The 24484-nt window shown below is 40.4% G+C and overlaps 2 protein-coding genes and 1 non-coding gene across 4 annotated transcripts; all 3 read right to left on the bottom strand.

Annotated features, from left to right (window-relative positions):
- Nucleotides 1-75: 75 nt before the first annotated feature.
- Nucleotides 76-18338, bottom strand: colgalt1a (collagen beta(1-O)galactosyltransferase 1a). Its single transcript, XM_086086185.1, has 12 exons — nt 17807-18338; nt 13279-13389; nt 13095-13212; nt 10242-10376; nt 9953-10157; nt 7163-7282; nt 7009-7085; nt 5810-5916; nt 5502-5634; nt 4391-4518; nt 4102-4308; nt 76-3922 (listed from the first exon to the last, which is right to left on the bottom strand). The coding sequence occupies exons 1-12, from the start codon at nt 18022-18024 to the stop codon at nt 3655-3657; spliced, it is 1827 nt and encodes a 608-aa protein (XP_085942311.1). The 5' UTR covers nt 18025-18338; the 3' UTR covers nt 76-3654.
- trnam-cau (transfer RNA methionine (anticodon CAU)) lies at nt 14360-14432 on the bottom strand. Its single transcript has one exon. It is a non-coding gene; the product is annotated as a tRNA-Met (tRNA).
- Nucleotides 18339-18466: 128 nt separating the features above from the next.
- Nucleotides 18467-22195, bottom strand: pgls (6-phosphogluconolactonase). Of its 2 annotated transcripts, none has more exons than XM_086086213.1 (6): nt 22031-22195; nt 20650-20918; nt 20480-20587; nt 20290-20391; nt 19032-19172; nt 18467-18789 (listed from the first exon to the last, which is right to left on the bottom strand). In XM_086086213.1, the coding sequence occupies exons 1-6, from the start codon at nt 22176-22178 to the stop codon at nt 18643-18645; spliced, it is 915 nt and encodes a 304-aa protein (XP_085942339.1). In that variant the 5' UTR covers nt 22179-22195; the 3' UTR covers nt 18467-18642. The 2 variants fall into 2 exon arrangements, with proteins under 2 accessions (XP_085942339.1, XP_085942350.1); XM_086086224.1 differs by lacking the exon at nt 22031-22195 and adding an exon at nt 21254-21395.
- Between the last annotated feature and the right edge of the window lie 2289 nt (nt 22196-24484).

The raw sequence follows: 24484 nt of genomic DNA, 5'->3' as shown, positions 1-24484 counted from the left end.
CTATAGGCCACACCTACACTACTAGGCACTTGTGTTTGAGATGAGATGATACAAAATGTGACATCTAGCCATCAGTTAGTATGCAAATTCAAGTTTTATTGTCATTGCTGCCCATCAACCAAATGATACACAGTGATCATGTGGTGAAACATTCTACATGTATGCAAGTGAAAGCTTTTGAAATGAGTGAAACTCATGAAAATGGGAATATTAGTGATGAGGGGGGCTCTTTGTTTGGGTCTACACAGAGGTGAAGAGGTTCGTGCTCGCATTGTATTGCAAGAAAAACATTAGAATAGGAGGACTTGCAAAGATAGTGTTTCGTATCCTAAAGAAAATACTTAAAATAAGTATGCAACTTACTCAGCTAATATGAAAAAAGAAAAGAAAAATTTGGACACTGCTTAGTAGAAAAAAAGTTCAAGAAAAATCTACTCATCTTAGTAAAAAATAGATTAGTTTTTTTTTTTAATGAAAGAAAAAAGGTACACATCTTGAACAAAAAAAAGAAGACACTCATCTTAGTCAAAGAAGTCAAGCAAAAATGTAACCGGAAAAGTTAAAAAATAAAGAAAAATATGCTCATCGCTGTCAAAAAAAAAAGACAAATGCAATCATATTAGTAAAACAAAAACATTACTCAGGAGAGTTTACTCAACTGAGTCAAATAAATAAAAATTTAAAAATGACTCATCTTGGTAAAAAAAAATAAAAATAAAAAAATAAAGAAAATTGTACTTAGCTAGGTAAATAAAAACAGAAAAATATATCCATCTTAGTAAAACATAATAATAATTAAAAAATAACTTCCCGACAGTTGAGTAAAGGTTAGTCAAAAAAGAAAGGAAAATGTACTCATCTTAGGAGGAAAAATTGTACTCAACACTACAAAAATAAGTAAACTTAGTAAAGACAATCAGGAAAAATGAAAAGTACTCCGAGAAAAAGAAAGAAAAAAAGAAAGATAAAGCTGTCAAAGGAATAATAAATGCACCCTGCTTCATTAAAAAAAAAGAAAACCTAATCATCTTAGTCAAAAAATAATAAAAACAAGCATTCTCAGCCAAGTTGAAAAAAAAAAAGTACTCAATTAAAATACAGAAAAATTTACTCACCTTGTCAAAAAATAAGTGAACCTGTACAACCTGGGTTAAAACAAAGAAGTTGTTGTTTTTTAACTCAGCTTTGTCATAAAATTAAAGGAAAATGTATTTGGCTTCATTAAAAAAAATTAAGAAAAATTTGGGATGCTCGAAACCACTTTTTTTTCAGACCGATACCGATACTCAACTCTTGAGTAGTCACCAATACCAAATACCACTACTACATAACCCCCCCCCCCCCACACACACACAAAAGACAGACAATTTTAAAGAAAGACCTATACAGTGGTACTTCGGAGTTTGAACATAATTCGTTCCTGTGAAGTGTTCAAAGTCAGAATTGTTCGACCTCCGAAACATTTTTCCCCTGAGGAAATAATGTAAATGCAATTAATCCGTTCCCAAGCTCCAAAAACAGAAATGTCCTATTTTAATTTCTGTTTATGTTTTTGACATTTACACCCTGTACAATACTTAAACAATAAAACTACCTTACCTTACCTATTGTGGTGTGATGGCATCAGTGGATGATAAATGCTATGTTAATGCTAGTTTTAGTTCAGTGCTGGGTTTGTGTATTTTACATTGGGCATATTGTTAGCCTACTAAGCGGTCCTTGCGTGCCTTGTTTAACGTCAGGCACGTTGTTGTACAGCTAAGGCGGGGTCCTTGTGCCAGTATTTACGAAAGTAGTCAGTCACGGTAGTTACAACGGCGCGATAATCTCCTTCCTAATTCCACTGTGGTTCGTAGCACTGTATGTTTTTCTTTGCTGCCACTGGCACTGTTGTCTTTCTTTGGGCCCATGGTGAAGAAAATTGTTGTGGAAAAATCTAAATGCATTCGCGAGTATGGAGCACCTCCGGGAGTATTCACGATCTGACTGGAAATGAGCAAGGCATCGTCTCAACTACCGCAACGTGAGCATTCGGCATTGCTTGTCTTCGCTCAACTTTATTCGGCTACCCGTTTTCAAGGTACGTTCGGCTTAGCTAGCTTTGCTTGGGTGTTCGAACTCTGAAAATGAGTTCAAACTCCAAGGCATTTTTTACTCCGATTTTTTTGGGTTGAAATCCGATTTGTACGAGTTCCGAGACATTCAAACTCCCGAGGTTCCACCGTATATCAAAATATAGTATTTTTCCTTAAAATTGTATGAAACTAATGGAAATGTTATCTTCCTCTAATTTCTAGTTACTGCTCATAAAATAGCCACAAGAGGGCAGCCAATACCGGTATCGGCCACTGTCGTGAGTAATGATACTTTAAAATAAGGCGGGTATCAGCACCTTGCCAATCCTTAGTAATCAGCTAAATGAATAAAACTTTTTTTTTTTTTACTGATCTGAGTCAAAACAAGAAAGAAAGAAATGTATTCAGCTTGGTCAAAAAAAAGAAAAAGAAAAACATGTCTTCTACTTGGCAACTTGGGCCACCAAGTGAGTTTTTCTGTGACTTTTAATGACTGAACTTTGCAAATGTACAACGGATGTCTCAGCATCCCTTTGGCAGTCCACACGTTGTTGGTCTCGGCGGATAATTACACACAAGCGCCTCGAGTGACGTCAAAACGACACAGACGGACAAAAAGTGCACGTTTGTTCTGAAAAGATCAAGTTGTGTCATGTTGCAATTGAAAGCCATTTTGTTCGCCTTGTTATGGCTTCCAATCGGCTCGAAAGTCTCTAAACAGTGGCGGTTGCTTCGGTAGCTAAGTCATTATAAAACGTTTTAACATGCTATAACCCGAAAAAAGAGCGACGTGGTAAAAACGTTGCATCCCGTCTCATTTAAAGAGCCTTCAATCAAGTCAACGCAGATGTTTAATCATGAGATGACATTGCTATGTGTGTGTGTTTGATGCGCATCTGTAACTGCTTTGCTGGTGTGGCGCGGGCGGCTGTCGACGAGACGGACCGCCCGCACAAGATGATGTGGCGGCGGGGGAAATTGCAGCAGAGGATAAAAAAGGGCATGTTCGTATTCGCAAGTGTTAGTCGTCAATTTCTTTCTTGACAGCAAGAAAAAAGCAAGGACTACTTCCTAAGTGTCATCTACCGCATATTTGCCGTGAATTGCTACGGGACTCTGAAGGAGTTTCCATTTACTTGACTGAATTCCTGATTCACAGTGTAACATCGCCTTAGGAGAACAAAAGAGATATTTTCTGTATGACAGACACACGCTGGGTACTGCAAATGCCATCCCGTGTGGCAAGTCTAGTGCCTTTCCCATGAATATGACGGAACACTTTTTACATCCCGTGATGATTCCAAAGTACACAGTAAATTATGTAGAGTAAATTTCACTCTAGTTTTAGAGTAAAATAAATAAATAAATAAAAGTCACTCAACTCGTTCCTTCCTCAACCCTTGAGTAACTTTTATTTTTTCCCCAAAGTCTTTATTTTACTCTCTTCCAAGTGTAAATATTACCCAAAAACTGAGTCTATTTGTTCCCACTCTAAATAGACTTGAATTTACTGTGTATAAAGTGTCAAATGACATAAGAAAAAGGGTACTTTTTGGAGGGTGGTGGGACAGAGGCGGTCTCACAGCTCGTCCCGCGCCGTGCTGTCCAGCGGCGACTGCAGCACGTCCGAGTTCTGGGCCTCGGTGCTGAGCTGTCCCTGCTGGTGAGTTTTGCCCGAGCGTCCTCGGTCCCAGTCCGTGCGGATCTTCTCGTTGTCCCACACGGTGGACGTCTCTGTGTCGCTGATGTAGCCCGAGTCACCCGTGTAGTGGGTGGGGTACACCAGGAGGGGCTCCGCTGAGAAGGCTTTTAGGTCGCGCGTCTCAAACTGCTCCATGTAATCGGACCTGGGGAAGAGAAAATGCTCTTTGCTCACTTATGGTGAAATTTGTGGAACTGAGAAACTAAACTAATGTTTGAAAACGGCAGTCGTTTGTTTACATTCAATGACTCGCATACGGGCAGGCTAACAAAGAAATGGATCATGAATCACATCCGCGTTTTCACGTAAGGTCAAAATTCTTACACTGGATGTTTATTGTACATGATGGGGAGAAACTCGTCCACCGGCAGCACCCGCTTTAAAGGCTCGGCTCTTAACAGCTTCTCCGCTCCTTGCAAGGACATCATGTAACCCAGAGTCCAGTAGGAATAATCGGCTTCCACCAGGTTATGGACGTCGGGCACGGCTTTCTCCGAGTGGTCCACCTGCATCCGCTTGCGGCCGATGTAGCTGCAAAATGTGAGCAAGCGGGAAGGATGGGTCAACTTTGATTAAAAAGTCTTGGCGGGGAACAAAATGGAAGAACTCTCACATGAGATCCCAGTCGAGACCTTGGTCCTCAATCTCGCTCATCAGGTACATGAGACGCCGCTTGAAGAAGATCTCGAAGCGCAGGTCGTCTTCGATCACCAGAGAGGTCAGCAGGCCGCGCTCTACTATCTGACCACAAACGTTTCATGCAATATTCATTATTAATATTCGACAAACTACTCAAAGTCCATGCTTAAGAATACTTAAAGTGATTTTAAGAGATTCAATTTTTAACTCATTCACTGCCATTGACGATTATAGACGTCAAAAACTAATTTTAACTATTTTTAGTTTTAACATTTTTTTTCCCACTTTTGTGAACAAGATTTTTTTTTTTATTGTACATTTAGAACAGATAAAACATTTGTGATGAATCGTGAGTTAACTAGGAAAGTTATGTGATTAATTACAATTTTAAAAAATTATTGCATGACGCCCCTATAATTTCTAACTCTAACACGCTATTTTCACTGAAGCAACTCCCTTTGCTCCGGGCTGTTTTACTGGATTTTGACAGATTTTGCGAGGCCCACAGAATATAGTGTTGTATTGCTATAAAAACTTTAAAAACCTACCAAAAGAAAGATTATAGAGTCTCTTCTTTCAACAGGGAAAAAAAGTATATTTCTATCTGTTTCCGTTTTGCAGCAATTAGCATTACAATATAGCTAAGTTTCATCATTATTCACAAATCTGTTTAAAACACTGGTGAAATTAGCTTTTTGCAACATGGCCCTGGTTGATCTCTTATACTCTGCTGCCACCTGCTGGCCGTTTTTTGTAATTACTACTGCTTCACCCGTTCTCTGCAGTTCAGAGGCTGCATCAAAGCCATTTCTGTATGCGCTAGCATAAAAAACTTATAAATACGTCTTTGGGAGTGTGGTAATATTTAAAATAGAACGTATTTATACGTTCTTGGGAGCAAATTATTTAATAATCTTTTTTCTTTTTTTATCGCGTCATGCGATTAAAATGTTTAATTGTAATTAATCGAATCTGTTCTAAATGTACAATAAAAAAAAATCTAGGTTTTCATGCTCTTGTTAACAAAAGTGGAAAAACTTAATAGAAATAGAAATGTCTCTGGACCATGATATGAATTTGCTGACCTCTTTCCAGATGTTATAGTGCGAAAGGAAGCATCCCAGCTCTCCTTTGGTCAGCGGGCGGCCGTGGTAAGGGTCACTGTACCCGGGGAGCATGTGGATGCCCATCGCCTGAACGTCACTCATATTCAAAGCCCTTACAGCAGACATGGGGAAGCGGAATCAGACTCAGTGCAATGATCAGGTCTACAGGGTGGGCTAAAATTAGGCACACTGTACCAGTGTATACCTAATGTAATTTTGGCTAATCCTGTGTATAGCCTACTGTAAATACAGTAAATATTCAGTAGAAAGTAATGAACTGGACTCACTTTCCATCGACAGCCTCAGTGACCTTGCAGCCAATCTCCTGCTCGTAGAGCGCTCTAAGCATTCGTTCCCTGCGGTCAATACGCCTGCGGAGGTTGATCACGAAGACCTAGCCACACAAGAAGCACCCCTTGAAAGTTGCAATCGCACATTCATAATCCATAAAGACAGATATATTACGTATATTATACATATATTGACAGAAAAGAAGGAAACCGTCACAACTAAGCAGCAGTGATATTAGCCATTTTGTTGCTGAGGATAAAGAATATATGCCAGCTTGTAGGGACGAGCGAGTACAGCACTATCTGTATCTGTATCTATATCTGTCCGACCACCATTATCTGTATCTGTATTCGGAGTGGGCGTGGCACAAACCGAAATAGGGCGTGGTTTAACTGGAGGTAGGCATGGCTTAACCCAAATGGGTGGGGCTTACATCAATACATTATTGTATTTTTTTAGCACGAAATTGGGGGATTTTTTTTTTATATGGATTGATCAAAAGTTGGTATATTTTTTGTTTATTTGAAAACTATAGACAAAACAGCCTAATAAAGATACAAATCAAGTTTTTTTTTAGTAAACTCAGAAAATGTATGTGTATGAATAAATATTTACAGTCTGACTGTGACAATTGTCAATAGTAAGTGAACTATTTGGAACAAGTTTTTTTTTAATGACTCAGAACAGGAATCTTTTAAAGTCTATGAATAAATATTTACAGAACAAAAATTCATATTCAGTTTTTGATCACAATAGTAAAGAAACTACTGGGAAATACTGCAGTAGGAAATAATGAACTATTATGTGAATGAACAAGAGTTGTCATAGCAACACAGATTTCTTTTTCTATCGTTTTTTAGTTTTCAATGTTTTATTTAATTTTTACTACCTAACGGTTGTTAAGCTGTGTGTGTAAAGCTTCATTTGCAATATTTATATTTTTATGGACTGCAGTGGGGGGGGGGGGGCGGTTACTATGGTTGTATGCTGTCTGCATGTGTTGCTACCACGTGTTCAAATAAAAGTTATGAACGTTTACAAGTGCCGCCACATCGATGCTAATTTTATTAGCCCATCGATGTCGTATTGCATTGTGTGTTAGCGTTAAGCTATCAGACTTTCGTAAATTGTCTTTGTTCAATGTACCAGTTTTAAGCACGGAAGCAACTTGAGTGACAAAATTGTCTTTGCTTACCTCATCAAAGCCCATTTTATCCGGTTGTTTGGACGGAGCAGGAATGTATGTAGACGGCAACACTGCCGAATGTCGCACTACCGAGACAGAAAGACAGTGCTGGTGTTAGTTGACAGCTTAGCAGAGCTATCACGGTAGAAGCCGGACGACTCACCGTTAACCTCCAGCAGGCAATGCATAAAGCTCTCGGCCTCGTCTTGCAAGGTATTGTGGGCGCGCAGCGGCACGGGGACGTAGCCGTACGTCTCGCGGTTGCACACGAACATCTGCACATCTGTCGAAGGCAGGGGATGACACAGTTAGCGTACAACAACGAAAGCAGCCATTATACGCATACATGGGATATTTTTAACTCGGGCCATTTTTGTGGGTTGGGAAAAAAAATCTTTATCTTTAAAAGTGGCTTAAAAAACAAAAACAATCCACTTTAAATGTACAGTACATGTCACAGCATGTGGTGCTATAATCTCTAACCACACGTAGCCACATGAGCATTATTTTAACTACTGTTGTTTGACGCTACGTTACACACAACCAAACATTTTCTAACCATCACACTTCAATTGTGGGCTATTTATAGCTAGTGATGGGTACCTTTCACATTTGAACCGGTACTGTTCCAATACTCGGTACCAACTGTACCAATTTTTGGTACTTTTGTACTCTCTCTTTTTTTTTTTTTTTGTTAAATCTTATTTATTACTTTTGGTTGTAAGGTACTGGTTAGCACATCCACCTCCCAGTGCAGAGAACGTGAAATCGAGTCCGGGCTTCGGCCTTCTTGGGTGGGGTTTGCATGTTCTCCACGTGCTTGCGTGGGTTTTCTCCGGGTACTCCAGCTTCCTCCCACATTCCTGACATGCATGGCAGGTTAATTGAACCCTCCAAATTGTCCATAGGTGTGATTGTGAGTTTGGGTGGTTGTTCGTCTCTGTGTGCCCTGCAACCAGTTCAGGGTGTACCCAAAGCCAGCTGGGATAGGCTCCAGTGCCCCCTCCCCCGCAACCCTTGAGGACAGGCAGTTAAAAAAATGGATGGATGGATGGATGGATGGAATTTTGGTGATAGTAAATGTTCGTCATTGTTTAATAATAAAATAATATTTTTAAATACATTTAACAATTACCTTTCAATGTATAAAACTTGACAAATAAAAAATAAAATTTCATTCAAATGAGCCAGAGAGGAATAGTAAAAATAAAGGTTTACCATTTTACAATTACTGAAGTGTAATTAATAAACATAAATTACTATAAAAAATAATAATAATAATAAAAAATAAGTGTGAATCAAAGTTCTGTGCAATGAACAACGGTAATATATAAATGAATAATAATTGATGTTATCTTAGTTTCTTGTGCAGTTGTTTTTCAAGAGCCTGCCGCGCAATGAGCTCGAAGTTTGAACCCACGTTGGACTCAAAAAAAAGAAAAATATATATATATAAAATGACAGTTGGAAGAGGACATTACATAAACAAAGAGAATAGTTGGGCTCAAATTAATCATTTGAATGTACCCGATATGGTCTGTAATGCCCGCTACATTTTGGCAACAATCTTTTGCTAATTTAAATATGGCCACCGTCCAGTAGTACGTACATCCAAATTACAACGTCTATATACATTAACGATGGCGAAACCGTGTGCCTTCCAGGATGATTCGATCGGTAAGGAAAGACATGCGCGGGCTCCTCATACAGCGAGGCCGCCGCCGCCGCCTCCCTCTCAGGCGTACATTGTCAGCTTGCATCCGGCATACTTCAGAAACTGTATTTCTTTGGCTTGATGCGGCAAAATCTTCGCTCGTTTCCAAAACCCGGAAAAGTACATTGGCGCGTGAAGTCCTGCGTGAGTAGGTGACGTCAGTACGCTGTTGCACGTTTAATGTTGCGTTCAAGTGCGCCATGGGAAATCGTCAACTCTTCCACTCCTGCACAGTCCCAACTTTGAAAGACGTGCTTCAGAACCGAAACATGGCACTGTTTCATTTTACATGAATTGGTGCTCGGAAGCACCGACCCAAATCGGTCCATACCACAAAAGTACAGTTTTCGGTACCCATCCTTATTTATAGTGTTATTCAACTTTTAAAGACTCAAAAATAGACTGACTGAAAGAATGGCAATCCAACAACATTTTGTGAAATGTCAAATTAGTGTTTTTTTAAAGTTGTTTTTTACATTATACCAAATATTGCACATCTTTTCATATTAGAGCTTTTAATATTAAGAGCTGAACAGGTACTGTATATCTAATAAAGTAGAATATCATGAAAAAGTTTCCATAGTTCATTTTAAAAAGTGAAACTAGTCATTAATTGATTATTAAATGACTTTTCGAAAAGGCCAATTACTGCTAATTTCAAAATAATGTTTGATTTTTATAATATTTCAATTTGTCGAGGGGTTTGTTAGTTTGTTACAAAATTATATAAAGAAATAGATCCAGAAATATTTTACAGTGTGTGTAGCGAATCGATGTCATATGCTGCATATGTTTGGATTTCCGTATTGAACAATTTAAATAAATTAATGTTCTCCCTATACAGTAGAAACCCCATATTCCTGGTTTATAATTATTTTTGTTAACATTTGTTCTTCTATGGGGGAGCCAACCCGTTCTATGTGGAAAACAAATATTGGAGATCCCATTATTTTTTTCCAAATTTTTTTGAGGTTTTACATTCTCCAGTCCATTTATAATGCATGTCAATTGACCACACAGTGTTGCTATTTGCGTGGTGGCCCAGTCCCTATCTACCCCCTGCAAATAGTGCACGTCCACTAAAAGCCAGGAGATTTACTGGGGAAAGGCATATTAAAAACATTGGCAAATCAAGGAAAAGTGTATTTGCGAACTGATTGTATGACCATCACAATTTGTAAACAAAGTTAAACTAAACTATTTTTTTCCTAACAAGCATTTTGTGGACTTGGCCTTCACCTGCCATCCGAGCTGAGTAGGCGAAGACGATGATGTCATCGAAGGCCCAGTTGTACTCCGGGTGCGGCGGGTGGAAGGCCAGCTGCCTGGACGCCTCCTTCCGAAGGTCTATCAGGAAGGTGGAGTGCACCATGGGTACTGCAAAACAGCCCGTCCGCACCCGCTTCCTCATGGGCATGTAGGCCGGGGTGCGCTTGTAGTAGCCCTGAAGAAAAAAAAAGCAAGCATAAATCGACAGTCGACGCTCGTCATCGTTGGTCACCATCCCAAACAAGAACATGGCGAGTACCTGGCTGGTCATTCCGCACCAGAAGTTGGAATAGGCCGCGCGGGAATCCATCATGGGAGCGATGACCGTCTTATTCTCGCTCATGAGATTCCAGAGGACGCTTGGGTTGGTGAGCACGTTGTCGCAGTCCATCAACTGGAAAAATTAAACAGTTTGTGCGTCATGATTTCATGCATTATAGTATTTTATAATGTGGCCTTGGCCACCAGAGGGCAGCATTAACATATGCATATACTGTATACACGCATAGAAGATGGTCACAACTGCTCAGTAACCTGCAGTAATATTAGTGTACTGCCTTGTTTGCATTCCATGCTAATTTTGTTAGCGCGTCCATAGCGTTTTGCATTATGTTTTAGCATAAAGCTAGTGAACTTATGTAAGACAAAGTTACGTGGTTTGTTTAAATGCACAACGTGCAATTCTTTTGTTTGTATCTCTCTGTTTCTTGTTGTTCAGTTTGCTGCCTTCATCTAGCGATCAGAATTCAAATTTTTTGCTTGCAACGCAAAAAATAAATAAATGACAGAGTGACAACTTGTATCATGAAAAAACTAGTAATTCTAGTCACTTGTAAGTCAGGGTATAATTGTATAGTGCGATCTAAATATTTAACAGTTATTCCCAGCAAATCATGGGAAATGGTGACTGAAGCCTACCGCAAATAGCACACAAAAAAGGGTTTGTAATTGCCTATTGATGCCAAAAGATAGATACAAATCTCTCAACATACTTCATTGGCACCAAAATGCTACCAGGTCAGCACAAAAACAGAAAATAGGTAAGACTTATAAGAGACAAAAGGATACTTGTATTACATAAATAACATCATATTAAACATATATAGATCTTAAAAATACAGAATTAAAAACTGTGTGTTAATAATAAACACACAGACACATTTTTTGTTCAAAAGTTTGGGGTCACTTTTTTCTTTTTCTTCTTTTTCTTTTTATTAATCAGATATACAAAAAAACGTTTTGTTTTTTTCAAAGGACACTTCTAAGTGACCGCATAACCTTTTTTGAATAGTGGTTTGCTGTACACATATTTACAACTGTGTGGTTTCATGGAAAGCATTCAATTGTCTGCATGACCTCAAATTTTCAAAATATTGAAAAAGAAAAGTCATGCTGTGTAATTTGCATAAGATAATGGCTTTGACACCTGCAAAATTCATAAATAAAATTACAGTAATTTATTAAGTTATGAACATTTGAACATATTTAACATGACTAAATGTCATGTTAAATAAGGCACACAAAAAAAGAGGGCCGGACAGCCTAAAATTATTGTAACTCAGAGAGCAAAAGGCACACACTCTGTTCCATACCAGAGGCCAAAATCTCTGGACTCATAAAAAGGTCTAAGGAATATTCGCAGCGCAACAAACCTGCAAAATCTTCTGGATGTTACATGTAGCGAAATTATATCCCGAGCTCAAGCTGCAGTGAGTGGGCGAGGCTTGGGAGTGCAAATAGAAACATGAACAGAGGTTCATCTTTGTGCCACTGCGAGGAGACATTGCAGAAGAACCACACCAGAACCCAAACGCGGCAGACAAATATGACAGGCTCCAATTCCAATATGATTTCCACTGCCAAAAATGTCCCTGTACTTATCCGTTGACTATTATTGGACTACAAAGCTGCACCAAGCTGGGATCTTTGCTGTACATGGAAAGCTTTTTTTTTTTTGTGGGGCATACTCACTGGGCCATTCAAATCGTGCCAGACTTAGCCATAGATTGCAACATTGTTTTTTTTGTTTTTTTTTACTGTGCAAGGTGGATGGTTATCATCAGTAATTGCTTTTTTAAAACTCACAATCATTTCTAGTCATTCTGGACTCACAGAAATATTTAAGCCTAAAATGTCTTTATTTTTTTTTTGTTGTTGATAATTTTAACACAAACGTACCAAATTAACCTTGTATGATACATTGAATGATACATTCATTTGTCTGATAAAGCCTATTTATTTGAAATGCATAATCCTCAGGTTTATGTATTTAGTATTAATACGTTTTTGGGATGCCCACATTCGGTTTTATCCCAAAAACATAAAAATGTCAAAAAAATAAAAATAAATAAATGACATTAAGTGCTTTCACATAGCAGCGAAGATATGCTAGTTATCGTGTATAGGTCACCTGACTTGATTATTATGCAATGCAAACAATATAATTGATGTATTTTAAATAAATACTCTCATTATTATTAATTTAGAGCAATTAGACGGAACTAAATACATCATCCTAAGGATTATGCATTTCAAATAAAATGGATATATTAGACTAATGAATATGAATCATATCGTCACCCTCTTATAATAATTGCCTGTCATTTTTTTTTTTGCCTGATTCATCTCCGCATGATGCAAAAGTTTCTTTTTTTTTGTGCTTCCTGAAAAAATCTGAAGAAAAAAAAAGACTTAAGACGATTACTTTAATAAGGCGTCAATATAAGGTTTATTTGGTAGGTTTGTGTTCAAATTATCACCCAAAAAACGTAAATAGGAATTTGTCGTGTTAGGCTTAAATATTTCTGAGTGTGTTTGAGCTGCTGCAATAACTTTATCCGTACGAACACATTGATGTGCCCCTCCAAGTGTGCCATAGACTTTTATAACTGGTTTATTCCTAGTTGGCTGTTACCCTGAATACCTGGCAAGAGGAGACATTGCATTAATTAATCAGACATACATTGTGGAATTGCAATTGCCTCTGCATGAACAAGCATGCTGTGGCCTTAGGAAAAAAAATCAGGTTGTTGTCATTTTTTTTCTGTTATGAAAGGTGCCAGTGGTCATGAATAACTGCCAAGAAATAAATCTTTTTATTTAGTCGACATACCATGAAGTAGTCGGCCCACATCTCACGGGCCGACTCCAGTGCAACTTGCCGCAGCTTCATAACGTGGTCGTAGCGGGGGTCCGGCCACTCCTTGGGACCCTCTTCGTCCTCGTAGCGACTGCAACAGACATCCACAGCTCATCTTTCCACTCCTCGATGTCAAAAAGCTCAGCAAGCAACCAACCTGGGCTCCTCCTTTGGCCTCCACTCCACATAATGGTAAAGATTCTGCACCTTGATGAGCCAGTCACGCAGAATGGCCGTGGTGTTGTCCTCATTATGATCGGTCGCCACCCTGTCCAAATGGAACAATAAACAACATGTCCATTATGCACCACTGTAACAATAGCAAAACAACATGACACCGCTAGTTGTGCGACGGGATCACATTGTGTGCAGCTCTGGGAACGAGTTCAGGTGTTAACGGTATAAAGCAGAGCACATATGGGGTACACTCGCACGTTTGAATGGGATGGATTCAAAAACACTCAAACTTTCCATCAGCTGTATGAGGTGGGGCTTTTTGTGTGTGTGTGTTTTTGTTTTTTTGAGTCACTAGTGCCAGCAAAGTGACCCCCCCCCCCCCGGCTTAGTAGAGAAAGGATATAGAATATATAAAAGAGTGAAGTCTGTCTAATTTAATAATTGTAACGCAGAAGCAATTATTGAGATCTATTTGTGAGGCAGATTGCATTTAAAACCCCTAAGAAATGGCAATTCTACACGAAAAGGCACTACGTGCATGATCACGGGTTATTGAAAAATAAATAAATCCATTAATTAACAAATAAATCAGGTACGCCGAATTGGCAAAACTACAGGAAGACATCCACTGTCGCCTGTCAATTCTTGCATGGCACAACAATGTATGGTATTGTATGCTTTTGTTGTCATTCCGTAATAAGATGTGTGAAACATTTCTATTTATGTGCTTTTGTAATAAATGTGCTAAATGTAATGAACATTAGGAACACATTTAATGCATTTTGTTATGCAGCAATATATCAGTGACCTAATTTAGCCAAACGATAGAACACTGTTTAATTTGACGACAAGACTCTTTAAGGCAAAACAATTGTGTTCTTACTCGCACGTGCAAATGACTTTCTTTTGACCTGAGCTCATTTAGCAAGGTTACACAGGAGGCGGGTTCAAACTGACTGAGCCGCTTCGGTAAACAAATACTCACCACCACCACCACAATAAAAGAAGAAAGATGAAAAATGAAAAATGAAAAATGAAAAATGAAAAATGAAAAAAAACTCTGCCCCGTGTGAGGCTCGAACTCACGACCTTCAGATTATGAGACTGACGCGCTGCCTACTGCGCCAACGAGGCTGTGCGCAAAATGAGTGCATTACAGTCTTAAGTAGCATTTCTAACGACTGCTGTGCAATTCAATTTCAAATGGGGGAAAAAGGCCAGTCAGGGTTTCAATTTCAGAAGAGAAAAAAAGGCCAGTCAGTCAACATGAGCCTGGAAACAGTTGTAGAAAGTGTCATTTTTTCAACTGACCGTTAATGTATGGTAGTACAGCATTAATGTATTCACACACTTTGCTCCTCGCTCTTACTGTAGATGAAAATGCTGGGGATTCTTTTGTGTCAATGCTCGACTCGATCAGCATTTTTCATTTTGTTGTTTGCTAGGATTTTTCAGTTTTTCCGATCATACAACACATAAAAACATGTTTATGCATGACAGCATTAGAGCGAACGCTTGGCTCTCAGCATTCATAAATAGCGGTTACTTCCTCACTCCCTAAGGATAAATGCCAAGATTTTTTTTTCTGTGTCAATGTTAGTCTCTCAGCAAACGGCTCGTTTGATGCTTAGTCATTCATTTGCAACATGCAAAATGCAGGGTTGTTTCTGTGAAATTCCCGACTCTTAGCATGAACTTTCTAACATTCATTTGAATGCTCGTCTTCCAGCATTCACATATTTAGCATTTGGCTACTAGGTGGTGGGATTTTTCCTGTGTGAAGGTTTGACACAACGTATTTGCACATGAAAGCACAAGTGTGAATGTTTGACTGTCTTCACATTCACACCAACATTTTAACACATGATATAATTATTGTGAATGCTTGTCATTATCCTTCAGCTTGACGACGTCCCTCATCCAAGGTCCAAGACTCTGGCTCGGGTTGGCAGTCTCAACAATGGAGGCATGGAACATCTGACTTGAGCCCTTTTTGACACAGCATTTAGCAGAGCACAGGGCGCTGGCGTACCTCGAGGAGCAGGGACTGGTGTGGGGCATGGAGCGGCACGGCAAAAGGGCTGGTGGAGTGATTTAGTGTTAGTTTGGCGGACTTACAAAGAACGGCATGATGAAACGATCGAAGTTCCCTCCGAGCCATTAGTTTTTCTCTGCTGCTCGTCTCCTCCACCTCCTCCTTAAAATGAGCAAAGTCAGGGCTTTCTTTTGAAACAATGCAAGATGCATTTTGTCGGGGTGCGGTCTAACCAGCGGCAAAATCTCCATCTACTTCCCGGTAGGCTGCTCCTTCAGCACTTTGTAAATAGGGGCACGCCGGCAACCAGCCCCATCATCGCCTTCGTGTTGCTGGGCAACAAGTGCAGTATGAAAAGCGCCTGTCGGAGGTGGAAGACTGGTAGAAAGTCCAACCCTCTCAAGACGACTGGTACAAAACTTCAAGTTTGTCTAATTGGTAGTCACCTATCTGTATATTGGGATTTGGGACACACAAACTCCTCCACCACGATACAAAATATGAGCACAAACTCCCCCTTATGCCAAAATTCTGGGATACAGTTTCTCCTCACTCAAAATGAACAAAATATTGTATCTCAGCATTCTCACAAATAACAGTAAGTTACTAAAAGACAAAAACTACGAGGTCTCATTCGGCATGAAACTGCTTTTGTTTGCACACAGCACCAACAGCTCAGAGTTGTGTTGCGGGTCAACCATCAGCTGCAGCAATGGTATTTTTTTTTTTTCTCCTCACATGGACTACATCCAGACAGTCCGGAATGGCACACATTTCTCACCAGTATGTGAGAACACTGCAAAAGCTCACTGCGAAACCATCATTTGTCTACAAGTCCTCAAACATGACAAACTCACTCGGCTCCAATAAATGTTTGTCCAAAGCCTTTTGGCGGTACATTCACGAGTGCCTTTTATTTTCTGGCTTGCATCTTGTCTATACTATAAAGTCCCAAATGTAGACACAGAATCCATTTGTGATGGTTTGCTACTTACAACAACAATAAAGAAAAGTTCTTCTACATGTACATGTGCATGCAACAGGACACAGCTGTATGTATAAAACTGTCATCGCTTCAGGCCCGTTTTGGACAGCCACCAAAACGAGAGGGGGGCAATTAACAGCTTGGCCCGCATGAAAGGCGCCACATAAGGTGAAGCTGATGTGTGACAAGCATACCTCCTCGGGGTTTAGGTGCGGGTGGGCTGTTGCGGCATGTTGTTAAAGTCATAGCAGAGAAACACAGAGCCTTGTACCGCACCTCACTTTTGCTTGAGAAGAAGCTGAGAGTTAAATACAAATTGCATGTAAAATAATGTTGAATTGAGAGATTTGTTTCTAAATACATTATATGTTTGAAGATAATTGCTGGAAACGTGCAAAGACTGAGAACAATGTGTGCTGAATTATGGAGTTACAATGTTTAAACAGTTTTCTAGATTTTTTTTTCCATGGCTAAAGCAGTAATGACACACTTAGTAGTCTGACATTTGCACCCTGACCCCCACTGCATAATTGCATTCGTTCGTATCAGTGGTTAAAAAGTGCAGTTAGCTAGCTAGTTGCTTGGGCGAAATTTGGTGGATTAAGTGTAGTAGCGGTCGCGTTTTGAAAGTACATTCCATTTATTAACCTGAAAATTGTGCAAAAATAATGAAGAGGAGCTATTGATCCAGAAGTCAGAATACAAAGAATAAAAAAGAGGAAGAAGAGGGAAAAAAAGCAAGTCAGAGCTAAATGGGAAAAAAAAAGCCATACAAATGCATAACCATATTTCTTATGTTTAACTAACTCGTTGACTATTGTCCAAAGAGTTTAGTTGTAGGCAAATAGACTTCTTGTTTGAGTTTGTACATAAAGTATACCATCTAACCATTGTCATCAAAATTAACAAGACACCTTCAAGACTTGTTACTTACTGATTTGCATTAATTGATTGAAATGACAGGACAGTGTATTGAAACATGTTATGTATACACTAGCAGTCAAGCTATGTTTTTTTTTGTTGACTTATAAAACATTGCAAGGCCTCTAATTAAATTCTTCTTGGGGCCCCAACAGACCCAAGAATCACCTGCGATGTTATGGTTTGCACTCATGTTCAGATATGACGCGTGCCAGCATTAAATGCTCATTTCTTAGCATTCGCACGCACTTGAGTAAACTGTGGGATCTTCCCTCACTACTGCATACTCAACAAACTGCTTCTACTCCTGTGTTGACAGGAGATGGGTGTGCATCATTGGACCCCAAATCCCGCCCCCTCCCCTCCACGTATACAGATTAATGTACAGCATGCTCATCACTACAGTACATCCACACGTGGTGCACTCGAGCACAACAACTTGATGCATAATGTTGATCGTTTCGGCCACTTATAAACACACTTCAGCTAACAAAATACGCACTTTTAAGAAATATTTGATGGAAAACTGTCATGCAATCACTATGCAAGTCGGGGGTTCTCTCTCACCACACGGCGATGCGCTCTTTGGGGTAGTCGAGGCGCTCCACGGCTCCCAGCACGTAGGGAAGCGAGTGCTCCGAATTGCGGCAAATGAGGGCGAGGAAGACCCGGGGAGCAAGAAGCGGAGACTCGGGGCTCCAGCGCTCCTCGGCGAAGTAGCCCAGGGAGGGCGTGCAGAAGCCGGACAGCAGGCACAGCAGAGCCAAAGCGACGCCGTGGGTCATGGTGATTCCTCGGATGGAATGAGGCTGAATGAATAAATGCGAGCAGGGACGGTGGCGCGCACACTGCGCTACGCGAAGGTTGTCTCTGTTGGGTGCATTTTTTTTTTTTTATCATAAGCTAGAGAAAAAGATAGTAGCGGAGCTGCAAAGTTGGGATTTAAAGGGGAGGACGCTGCCATGTTAAAGGGGATGGGCCCTGGAGAAGAGAAGGAGTTTCACAACAGTCGGGAAACAAGGAAAGTAAAACATGATTTTTACCACATCGATGCAGGGCGTCCCAAAAGAAAGTCATTAAACACTTCACTTTTTCTCTATTTCTTTTCAGGTATCTGTTGGACATTTAAAAGGTTTGGCTTAGCAGTCTTTGTGAGCATCACTCCCTTACCCATATCTCACCAAGAAAAAAAAAAAAAAAAAACTTTATTCAAACACTCACCAAAAATTCATTTAACTTGGTTTAATGTTCCCATCTTACAAATATAAATCTAAATTATTAGACTAAATCCTCTGGACATAGACAAACATGTACAAGCTTCTCCTCTCCTTCTCCATTTGGTCTGGAAAAATGAATCACTATGAATGAAAGAAGGATTGTGGCATCTTCATCATTGGCAAGCTCTAAATCTTGGCCCCAGAGCCCAGCCTCTCCACCTTCATCGTTAAAGCAGCGGCGGCGGGCTCGTCGATGAGCCACAACAGCTCCCCGTTAGTCGGGTGGACGCGGGCTGCCGGGAACGGCGGACCCTCACGTCCCTCCAGAACCTCCTGCAGGGAAACGGTCAGTATTATGCCACATCAAACTAAACAGTAATCTAACACATAGGCTCTTTTGGTTTAGAATTTCTTGGCTGATGTTTTGCTTTGACCTACAGACCGATACACTTCCAGATGTGTATTGGACGGGACAAGCAGTTAAACACTCAAATATGAAATGAAAACACACAAGCTTGGTCACGGAAGGAATTAAGCAAGTAAATTAAGCTACCATGGCATTTGTTTTGTTTTACCTTCAAAACGGGTGCTTTGCTGCTCCCGGTGGACACGAAAGCAGCGCAGCGGGCGGCGTTCACCGCCGGAAACGTCATGGTCACACGCTCGGGTGGTGGCTTGGGAGAGTCGCCGATGGGAGCCACGATCTTCTGGCTCTCCTGCTCATGGAGTGCGAGCAACAGTTACAGAATTTTGTTTGCATTCGTCGTGTTTCCCAAACATAAGTATCGATGACAAATCTACTCATAGATGGGATGACCTTTGCTATCCTATAAATAACATTTTATATAATAATAGTATATCAATCAATGATACATTCTCTTTACGTTCACATAAGAAAGTTATGAATGTTCTGCAAGGAAATGGAAAAAAATGTCATTTAAATCTGTACTGTACAATTAATAAAGGTTTTGTGATGATAGTTTAAGGCTGACCTCTATTAAATCACTTCACATGGGATTTATTTTTCCTAAGTTAAACCAATTTGAAAGTTCTTATCCCAGTTCCATTCCACATACAGTAAATATTTAATGGTAGAAAAATGCATGGATATGTATAGAGTGCAACCCTGAATAATTGAAAGCGGGTGTGTGGTGTCACAAACAGCAAATTTAGTCCAGAATAGACATGATCCAGAGTGTCTATTTGAATCTGTATGCAGTTTCACAAGATGCAAATTGGATTAGGATATGATCCATATTACTTATTTGGAAAGAGGATAATTAAACGGCAAATCTAATCTGGATTCGTCCATATTGTGCAGGAGGAAGCTTTTTTTTAAACTTTTTTTATCGGCACATTCAAGGTAAAAAGATGCACATTTAATCCAGATTGTGTATTTAGAACATAAGTAATTGGAGTTTTTTTGCTTGCAGGGTTAGCTGCTGTTGAATAAATCCACATCTGATCAAGATGATGTATTTAGAAGTAATTACAATTTTTAGAAGACAAGGTCAGAAGCTATCAATTCAATTTGGATCAGATCCCGATTTTCTCAATTTGAATGTCAATTTGAACCTGATCTGATTTAGAGAGGATTTGATCATTTTTGTATGTAGTGTCACATATAGTCAATTTAATCTGGACTTCATCCTGATTGTGTATTCATGAGTTAATTTACATTTTTGTCTGCAGGATTAGAAGATATCAATTCAATCTAGATTCGATCCAGATTGTCTCTTTGGAATCTGCATGCACCATAAGAACCTTGGTTCTATTTGGATCTGGACAAGATTGCATCTTTTGAAAATGACAAAAATCGAGAGCAGCTCTCACCTCTAAAAGAGGGTGATTAGGGAAGAGGGAGCATGTGTGTCCGTCAGGCCCCATGCCCAGCAGGAGCAGGTCAAACACGGGGACGTCGTCATTGGGGAAAGCCTGTGCGTGTTGGAAAGTGACACACCATCATGGAAAATTCATTCAACAAGAGAAATCACACACATAAAAAAAAAAGAAGATGTTAAACCTTTCTCAGTTTACGAGAATAATCCTCAGCACACTCCTTCACTGGGAGTGAGAAGTCAATGGCTAAGATTGCGTCCTCTGGGATGTTGATCTTCGAAAAGAAATGACTCTAGGGACAAAAAGAGAGACAGGTCTTAATTCTGGATACAATCAAGCAAATGTTTGTCTTACCTTATAGAGGCCATAGGTGCTGTCAGGACTGTTGAACGGCACCACTCTCTCGTCACAGAAGCCCACCACCCACTTGCTGCAGTCCAAGCCCGGCACAGCTAGCAGCTCTTTGCTGAGCATGGTCACCAGGCTCCCTCCAGATAGACCCAGGGTGAACCTGCCGCGGGAGTTGACCGCCTTTCCAGCCCGAGAGGTCACCAGTTGGGCCAGCGCCGAGCCAAGTTCTGCTGAGGTGGGAAACACCACGACTCTCCTGCCCGCCATGTTGTCTGTGTGAGGGCGTGGGGGAAATGGTGCAAAGGTTTGGGTGAGCAAACATTGTTTGGCAAGTCATCATGATGAAAGTACACTATATATATTAGGAAATGCTTGGTCCTATGTGGCCTCAGAGTAGCACTGATGAAAATCTGTTGCCCCCCTCCAGCATTTAAGTTGCCCATACCTAAGCTACAGTATTTAAATTGCAGTACAGGATCAAGTATCATACGCTTCAAAATTGACTAAATGAATAAAACGTGAGGTGCACATTTATATTCTTAAAACAACACTAACACAAATTGATGAAAATACCGTTTAAACTAGAGCTAAAACAGCATTTGCTCACCCAATGAACGCGGAATTGACAAGGATTTTCCGTCGGCAAATGTAAATTACTTCCTGGAACGAATATCAGTAGCCAATCACGTTTCAGTTTTAGACCGCGTTGCATTATGGCCAATGGTGCCTCCGACAAGGCCGATAAACCTGCCCCCCCCCCTCCCTCTCTCTCTGAGAAAAGTGTTTAAAAAGACAACAAATTAAATCTATCAGAAATGTCGTACATGACATAATGCGAACATGGAATTTTCACAAGTGGCTAGCGTTTGATGTACCACGTTTCAGTAGCCAATTATAGTCTGTGTTTAAACCGCGGTGCATTATGGTTAATTTGGTTTCCGCTTCAGTTTCCTAAAGGAATGTTATCTTAGCACGGGGTTGAATTTAAAAAAAAAACACCCTGAAATTATTATTTTTACACAAGCGTTTTCAATTTCAAGCAAAAGCGTTTTGTATTACTATTCAGACACACACAAAAGTTAATTTTGTATAATCTCCCCGGGCCGCTAGAGGACAGCAATACTTCCGGTTTTAGCGAAGTCTCATGGAGTTTAGCAGGTGGGGGCACGGCGGCTTGTTTTGTTAGCACACGTACGATTGTTCTTGTGTTCTAAGTCCTTAATTGAAACAATATGACAGCCTTCTGCTTCCAGACACAGCTCGTGTCTATCATGGACGCGTTGTGCAAAACGGCCGTGACAGAAATCGGCAAACTGGTGGAGATTGAGTCGAAGATGCTTAAAATCGAGATCACCCGCGGACGTAATGAAATTGCGTCGCTCACGGAGAAGCTGAATCTGATGGAGACTTTGCTGCACATGGCGCAGCGAGGCAGGCCGCAGGACGCCAGGTAGGTCTGTTTTTCGTCCATCATCCACCACTCCCTTGGCGTCTACCTGCAGGCTGGAGAGATAACAGGGGAGTTCTATCATAGCCGCCCGCACTGTGTATTGACTCTCAAACGGTTGCACCCTAGTGAGTTTGCATGGGAGAACACCAGCTCCTCGCTTGACACGACTACTTCCGTCCAAGATGAGCAGCGTCCCGCACCTGAGGTTTGTATTTCCAATGGTTACCATGCTGTGTTGTGCAGCGGACTGATTGTACCGTCTCTCAAATTAGACGCTTCAGCTACCGACCGAACATCCTGAAGTGGTGGTAAAAAATGAGCCAATTGAGGTGGACAACAGAGCAATTGAACGAGAAAGAGCAAGTGAAAACCGTGAGTTTGGAATCACTTCTTGTATTTAAGGCTGCTATATAAGTGTATACACGGTGAAATTCTGTCAATTGAATCCAGATATAATCCAAATTATGATTTTGTGGGAAATTTGTATATGTGTATGTAGGATAGGCTATGGTTGTTTATGCAATGTCAGAAGCTGTGGATCCATAATGTACATTTTGAGACAAGCAAATTGAATTTGCATATGTAGTGGTCCAAAATGATCCATTTGAATTTCTTAATATAGGACCAGAATTTCCAAATTCAATTCAGATCTGACCCGGATAAAACATTTGACTATTTCAACTATTTGTTTGCACTTTGCTATATAAGATGAAGTTTTTAACCTTTTTTTTTTTTTAAAAGCATCCACTTTGACGTGTACATCCTGCCAACAGGCACCCAGAAGAGTTCAGATGTGAGCCAGCGCCACAAACACGTCTTAGAACACCATCAACCCGTCTACCTTGACTGCTTTGTGAGCCTCAACGCCTCCTCGTGCCTCACTACGCCCGAAAAGAGGGAAGCGCAGTGTAACCCCCCGCCCACAGCGGCGTACGCAAGCCACGAGGCCAGCAAAAGTTCGCCCGCAAACGCGGCACCGCAAAATTTGCTCAGGAGCGCCAAGCTGCACCACCTGAGGACCGCCGTCACCGCCGCCAAGAGGTTCGGCTGCCTGCAGTGCGGTAAGGGCTTCCGCTGCCACAGCCAGCTGGAAATCCACCAGAGGAGTCACACGGGAGAGAAGCCTTTCCGGTGCACGTTGTGCGGGAAGCGGTACGCCCAGAAGGGACACTTGTACACGCACCAGCGCACGCACACCGGGGAGAAGCCGTACCGCTGTCCCATTTGCGGCAAGGGCTTCATCCAGAAGTGCACCCTGGACATGCACCAGCGCACGCACACGGGAGAAAAGCCCTACGTGTGCGTCCAGTGCGGCAAGGGCTTCACAAAGAACTGCAATCTGAAAAAGCACCTCTTGGTGCACCTCGAGTCCGAGGTGCAACTCTGCGGTAGTAATGCAACGCTAAGCAAGCCCTTCCTGAACGAAACCGCATCGAACATTGTGGCCACTCTCATTTAATTTGTTCAGATGGTTGTTGAAAATATGAAGTTTACACAGGATTCATTTTTAATTCATCGATGAATTGTCTTAAGAAATATTTGTATTTTGTGTCCCTTATTTTCAAAAACAGGATATTTAAGATTGATAGTGCAGAAAATGCATGATCATTCATGACTTATGATTCACTTCCCAGTTTGGTCCATAAATTGGCAGAAAATGTTGGTCTTTGTTTTCAAAAGTAAAAGGAGGTGTTTGCAAATGTTTTATTTTGGAAGAAACAAATGACAAAATACAGGGTTGATTTATGACATTTGGTTTTGGTGAACGATATGGGATTTTTCATAGGTTTTAGGTGAATTAATGAGCACCACATGCACATACTCACGCACATACAAAAAAAGAGAAGAAAAAAGAGAGCAATGATGATGACATGTCGAATCGGTAAGATTACCAAATGAACAATACTGAGCGCTCTCGAGGAAAACAAACAAGAAATGGAAATCTGCAAAGTTACTTTTGAGAAGATGAAATTCTCAAGAATTGGACCATTTTAAATTGAAACAGGTGTCTAAATGGTTAACCGATTACATAATATTTATCAATCAATTTGATAATCAATACATTTTCTATTAATCATTGCACCTCAAATTGATATTCCATTAATGTTTTTCAGAATGCGTTGACTCTGAGGTAGACTAAGGCAAAGTACTTGTTTGATGCCGAAATACAGTGGTACCTTGACTTCATTCAATGGCCATGCTCGTAACTCAAAACACTCCTCTCAAATTATCTTTCCCCAATGAATAAGATAAGCTTTCTTTGTCCCACAATGGGGTAATTTGCAAATGGCCTTAATCCATTCCAGCCCCAAATTGTACTCCTCTTGGTGTGTGTGAAGAATTTCACAACTACCACACACTATTTTGCAGTATTATTAGTTATTTTTT

This window comes from Leptonotus elevatus, chromosome 1, assembly GCF_054856555.1.
Source record: "Leptonotus elevatus isolate MCC_2025b chromosome 1, RoL_Lele_1.0, whole genome shotgun sequence".
NCBI classification, from domain to species: domain Eukaryota; kingdom Metazoa; phylum Chordata; class Actinopteri; order Syngnathiformes; family Syngnathidae; genus Leptonotus; species Leptonotus elevatus.
The sequence above is the reverse complement of the archived record's forward strand: the minus strand, read 5'-3'. Positions and strand labels throughout refer to the sequence as shown.

Excerpts from the sequence above, each read along its gene's own strand:
- pgls (XM_086086213.1), bottom strand. The coding sequence starts at position 22,178 with ATGATAGAACTCCCCTGTTATCTCTCCAGCCTGCAGGTAGACGCCAAG. Across the intron at positions 20,919-22,030 it reads CCATCAGATTCAGCTTCTCC|ACAACATGGCGGGCAGGAGA; the intron begins GTGAGCGACGCA and ends GCCCTCACACAG. Across the intron at positions 18,790-19,031 it reads GCAAAGCACCCGTTTTGAAG|GAGGTTCTGGAGGGACGTGA; the intron begins GTAAAACAAAAC and ends GTTTCCCTGCAG.
- colgalt1a (XM_086086185.1), bottom strand. The coding sequence starts at position 18,024 with ATGACCCACGGCGTCGCTTTGGCTCTGCTGTGCCTGCTGTCCGGCTTC. Across the intron at positions 10,158-10,241 it reads GGTGCGGAATGACCAGCCAG|GGCTACTACAAGCGCACCCC; the intron begins GTACTCGCCATG and ends TTTTTTCTTCAG. Across the intron at positions 5,917-7,008 it reads ATAAAATGGGCTTTGATGAG|GTCTTCGTGATCAACCTCCG; the intron begins GTAAGCAAAGAC and ends TTGTGTGGCTAG.